Here is a 5,672-nt window from a genome sequence, read left to right on the forward strand (position 1 = left end):
CAATTACAGGACCTACCACCACTGCAGGGTCAACCCCAACCACGGGATCCACCACCAGCACATGGTCAGCCCCAATGACAAGACCTACCACCACTACAGGGTCGACCCCAATGATGGGACCTACCACCACTGCAGGGTCAACCCCAATGACGGGACCTACCACCACTCCAGAGTCGACCCTAACGACGGGATCTACCACCACTGCAGGGTCGACCCCAACGACGGGACCTACTACCACTGCAGGGTCGACCCCAACGACGGGACCTACCACCACTGCAGGGTCAGCCCCAATGACTCGATCAGCAACTACTGCCTCTCAGACCCTGAGTTCTAAGCCTCTTCCCATCCCTAGTCTGTCTGTGACCAGTACTCACTCAGCCTCCACCACAAGTGTATCAAAAGGTCTAACAGGCTCTAGTCACACAGCTACTCTTGTCACATCCTATGGCACAAGTCCCCCACATGTTTCAAGTGTCACAGAAACCAGTAGCCCAGGAAGAGTCTCCTCAATCCATACAACACCCAAGACCTTGCCTGAGACATTACAGTCGACGTCTGGCTTGACAACACAACAAACCTCGTCAACTGGAATCTGGACAAGTATACTTACAGGTACGGCTGGGACCGTCTCCTCAAAATCTCTGTCCACCAGCCTAGAGTCAACCACAGGCATAAAAGGGCTGTCCACCAGTATACCAACAATACCAACCGCGGTGAATGCCACCACTCCCCAGGGCACAACACACTGCCAGCCCAAGTGTAAGTGGACTGAATGGTTTGATGTGGACTCACCGACCTCGGGAGTAGTACAAGGGGACATGGAGACCTATGAAAACATCAGGGCTTCTGGTAAGAAGATATGCCAGGCACCAGAGAAAATTGAGTGTCGGGCAGAGAACTACCCTGCGGTGAGCATTGATAAGATTGGCCAAGTAGTGAGCTGCAAGCTGGAGACGGGGCTGGTCTGCAGAAACGAGGAGCAGACAGATGACTTCAAACTGTGCTTCAACTACAATATCCGTGTGCTTTGCTGTGATGACTATAGCCACTGTCCTAACACCCCTTACAGCACCATCAAGCCATCCTCGCTCTGGTCTACCCATACTCCCCTGGTCCCTTCCACAACCTCAGTGGCCTCAAGCACTGCGTCCACCTTTCAGACCAGCCATCCCTCTAGCTCTTCAGCACCAAGCACCCAAGCATCCACATGGACTACATTTCCTGACTCGGGCTGCGCACCTCGCTGCAAGTGGACAGAGTGGTTTGATGCAGACTTCCCAAACCCTGGCCCCAGAGGTGGGGACTTTGAGGTCTATGCAGTGTTTCGTGAGGTTGGTTTTATCTTCTGTGATCAGCCCAAGGACATCCAGTGCCGTTCAGAGAAGGAGCCAGACAAGCCCCTAGAATCTCTAGAGCAGGTGGTCCAGTGTGATGTGCGATTCGGGCTGATATGCAAAAATATCAACCAATCGGGACCTTTGCAGTATTGTGACAACTACCATGTGCGCCTCCTCTGCTGTGACAACTATAGCCACTGTACTACGTCAGCTATGGCCACCACATCCACTGTTCCTTCCTCTCACCTGTTGTCTACTCACACTGCCCCAGCTTTGAATACCACGATTTCTTTCCCCGAGGTCACTAGTTCCAGTGTGCCCCACTCCTCTTCCCTGGTATCTACTCACACCTCTGCAACGTTGACCACCCAGACTTCACCTATAGCCACTGGCTCCACTGTGGCTCCCTCCTCAACCTCGGGGACTCCTCATACCCCTGAAGTTTCCCCCAGCAGTCAGGTGACCTTCAGTGTGTCTACTGTTTCTTCCCCAGTCTTCAGTACCCCCAGGCCTACTGTCTTTTCCAGCCATGCATCGTCCCCATCACCCTGTTTCTGTCAGGCATTTGGACAGCTGTTCTTACCTGGTGAGTAGAAAAGCCCATGTTCTTCCTATCCTATGTCCCTTGTCAGTTTTCAGAGCTAGGAGCCCTTTCATGCATACAAAGTTCAGCCAGTGCCCTTTGAACATGATTCTCTTTCCCTCAGGCTACCCCTCAGGCCCTATGGCTCCCCCCTGGGACTAGCCTGCCTCTTCAGCTGGGTTGTTGCTATGTTTTATTATGCCCTTTTCCTCACAGGGGATCTCATCTACAATAAGACGGATGGAGCTGGCTGCCAGTTCTATGCCATCTGCAACCAGCACTGTGATGTTGACCGCTTCCAGGGTACCTGCCCCTCCACCTCACCTCCAGTGCCCTCTACCCCTACACCTTTGCCTCCCCTGCCTCCTGGCTGTGATAATACCATCCCTCCCCGGCAGGTGAGTTTCCCTTTCCCCTCCAGCTCCCTCCGATCTGGCGTGGGTTTGGGTTGTCAGGGACAACTGCTTTTGGATTAAGCCACGGCTAATGCTCAGCAGCACCCAGCCCCATGGCAAGGCTGGCTCAGTGACCTGTCTTCAGTAGCTCCTTTTGAGAGGGGTGCACAGGATCTTGATCAGGGCTTGAATCTCCACACGAGCTCCAGGTGAACACCCTGTATATCTTCTCCCTCAGGTGAATGAGTCTTGGACCCTGGAGAACTGCACAGTGGCCAGGTGCCAAGGCAACAACCAAATCATTCTCCTAGAGCCGGAGCCCGTGGACAATGTCACTTGTGTCAACAAGCACTTGCCCATCAAAGTGTGGGACCAGGAGCCTTGCCACTTCCACTACGAGTGTGAATGTGAGCAGCGGGCAGGCATGGGACAGCTCAGCCAGATGGGACAGCATTGAGGCATTTGACCTCAGTGTCTGTCAGTCTCAGACAGCACATGTAAATGCTGTGCTAGCCCGCAGGCAGTGTGCACAGGGAGGCTAAGAACATGGATGTGGCACGGGCAGGGGCTGTAACCAGAGAGAGGCAGGGTGGGAAAGTCACAGTGTGAGTCCTTTCCTGTGGTACTGATGACAACTTCCATTATTGAGTGATAAATGACTCAAACTTGGGACTTAGAACTCGAACTCTTAGGATCTCCCATCCCCAGGCTAGAGTCAGATCAAATGAGGCGGGGCCACACTCCCTATGGAGGCTGGGGAGGATCCTCCCTGCCTTGCCATGTTAAGGGCTACAGGAGTCCTTGGCTTGTGGCTTCATCACTTCACTCTGCCTCCATCTTCTTATGGCCTTCTCCCCCATGTCTATCTCTCCTGTCATTTATAAGTACACTGTCATTAGGTTCAAGGGACACCTAGGTAATTTGGAAGGGTCCCATTTTAAGACCAACATCATATTCACAGTAAATATAGTTTGGGAGACATCTATTTTATAGATGTAGCAACTGTTCCCCTGGGGTAGTGGTTCCCGAGGTGGCACTGGGTAACAGGGTTGGGGAGTGAGTCTCCAACTGTAGTCTCCCATAGGCTTCTGCAGTGGATGGGGGTACTCACACTACCTGACATTCGATGGCACCTCCTATACTTTCCTGGACAACTGTACCTCAGTGCTTATGAAAGAGATCCACCCTCACCATGGCAACCTGAGCATCCTTGCCCACAGCTACTTCTGTGGGGCTACTACAAATGTCACCTTCTGTCCCCGTGCCCTCAGTGTATTCTACAACTCCATGGAGATTATTCTCACCACCACCACTACTAAGAATGGGAAGGAAGAGAGCCTGGTGAGTCTTGTGATAGGCAGGGCCCCCATACCACACTGCAAACAAGGGGTCTAGATATGGGGTGACATAGAAAAGCTCTGAGGACCAAGAACATTCTCCCCTCTGCAGAAATGGCCTGTAGGAGCTTGGCTAGGCAAATAAATAACTCCCAGCTCTAGACTGAGGAGACAATAGGAATGTCCCTGGTGTTTGGGAGGGAGACTCCCAAAGCAGCATGCTGCCTCGCTGGCCCTCTGATCACTGTTTCCCTCTGGACATCCCTAGATTATATGGGACCAGATATGGATACGGTCAGGCTTCAGTAAGAATGGTGTGACTGTGTCCTTGAGTGGGGCCACCACAATGAGTGTCAACATTTCCGCCATTGGCACCAGCATCACCTTTGATGGGAACATTTTCCAGATATGGTTGCCCTACAGATATTTCAGCAACAATACTGAGGGCCAGTGTGGTGAGTAGGCATGACCTGGATCATTCTGCTTCTGTAAGTGGAGGAAGGAACAGGTCTATGGGAAACAGCAGAAGCTGATGTAATCCTGTCCTACTCACCAGGTACCTGCACAAACAGCCAGACAGACGACTGCCGCCGGCCTGATGGCACCATAGCTTCCAACTGCCAGGACATGGCCAAACACTGGCTGGTGCCTGGGAATAATAGCAGTGGCTGCTTACCTCAGCCTAGCCCTTCCCCCAGCACCACTCCCCAGCCCACAGTGTCCAGCACACTGACCTCCACTCCATGCCCCTCTGCACCTCTCTGTGAGCTGATGCTGAGCCAGTGAGTTGTCCTTTGGGGGTGGTGGGCTTGGGTAGTAGTTCCCTTGGCCAGCCGCCCCGCTGAGCTCCGCCCAGCCCTGACCACTCACTCACTGTCATAGGGTATTCGCCGAGTGCCACAGGCTCCTCCCTCCAGATACCTTCTTCAAAACCTGTGTCAGTGACCACTGCAATGCCAATATTACTGACACGCTCTGTCAGAGCCTGGAGGCCTATGCAGCACTCTGCCGGGCCCAGGGTGTATGCACCAACTGGCGCAATGCCACCAGAGGGTTGTGTGGTAAGTTGGAAGCATACCACTTTGGGCTCCAGCCTTCTTGGTTCTTCTGAACCTGTCTGATGACACTCTGTCACCACAGACCTCTCCTGTCCACCCACTAAGGAGTACAGGCCTTGTGGACCCCTGCATCCAGCATCCTGCAGCTCCAGGTGAGTGCCATCTGAGTGACAGGAATGTGGAGGTAGCAGCTGGCCTCCCAGGCATGTCTGAAGGGTTCAAACTGTGGGCACCCTCATCCCAGGACTCCCTGGGATGTTCACACTTGGCTCTCAGAGGTACTACTTGATTTCTGATCTTATATCCTGCTACTCCTGCTCACATTAGGATACAGGACCGTTCAACTGGGATGCTGGCAGAGGGCTGCTTCTGCCCTGAGAATCAGCTCCTCTTCAACTCACGCATGGACATCTGTGTGTCAGAGTGTCGTAAGTGCCATTCACCTACCATGAGACAAACCCCGCCCCACCCCTGCCCTCTATATGGTCCATACTCACCTGCCAGGCCAGGATCCTGTTCTCCCTGACTAGAAGGAGAGTAGATCCTAGTGAGGCTATAGTTCCTGCAGATGTCAAAAGGCCTTCTGTGAGCCTGCCACCATTCTGTCTAAACTTCGCTGCTTGGGGCTGATCAGAGAACCTGCCTCTCTTCATCCCATAAGAGCTAGAATCTCAACATATAATCTTACTACTCCCCCAGGGACCCGATACCCTCAGAATTCTCTAGGACCTTCTGTTCCATCCTCGGAAAAGATGGGGGTCTTGGTTTGGGTACAGGTGGTCAGAGCTAAGAGCACCATTCTCTCAGCTTATGATCCCCTTCTGCCTGGCTTTGAACCCCGGCGTCTTCAGTAACAACTTTACTCATTTCTTTCCAGCCTGCGTGGGACCAGACGGGCTACCCAAGTTTGTGAGTGGTGCTAGCCTCTGCTTGATCTAAAGAAGAACAGAAAGGAGGGAGAG

General features: G+C 53.0%; 1 protein-coding gene across 1 annotated transcript in view; it reads left to right on the plus strand.

Moving 5' to 3' along the window:
* Muc5b (mucin 5B, oligomeric mucus/gel-forming) overlaps positions 1-5,672 on the plus strand; it is a 31,871-nt gene that overhangs the window by 22,331 nt on the left and 3,868 nt on the right. The window contains 10 exon segments of the mRNA XM_028786892.1: positions 100-1,923; positions 2,137-2,318; positions 2,554-2,722; positions 3,400-3,656; positions 3,921-4,107; positions 4,209-4,434; positions 4,535-4,713; positions 4,793-4,862; positions 5,038-5,138; positions 5,588-5,626. Coding sequence (XP_028642725.1) covers positions 100-1,923; positions 2,137-2,318; positions 2,554-2,722; positions 3,400-3,656; positions 3,921-4,107; positions 4,209-4,434; positions 4,535-4,713; positions 4,793-4,862; positions 5,038-5,138; positions 5,588-5,626 — 3,234 coding nt within the window.

This window comes from Grammomys surdaster, unplaced genomic scaffold, assembly GCF_004785775.1.
Source record: "Grammomys surdaster isolate TR1022 unplaced genomic scaffold, NIH_TR_1.0 125603, whole genome shotgun sequence".
Classification (NCBI taxonomy): Eukaryota; Metazoa; Chordata; class Mammalia; order Rodentia; family Muridae; genus Grammomys; species Grammomys surdaster.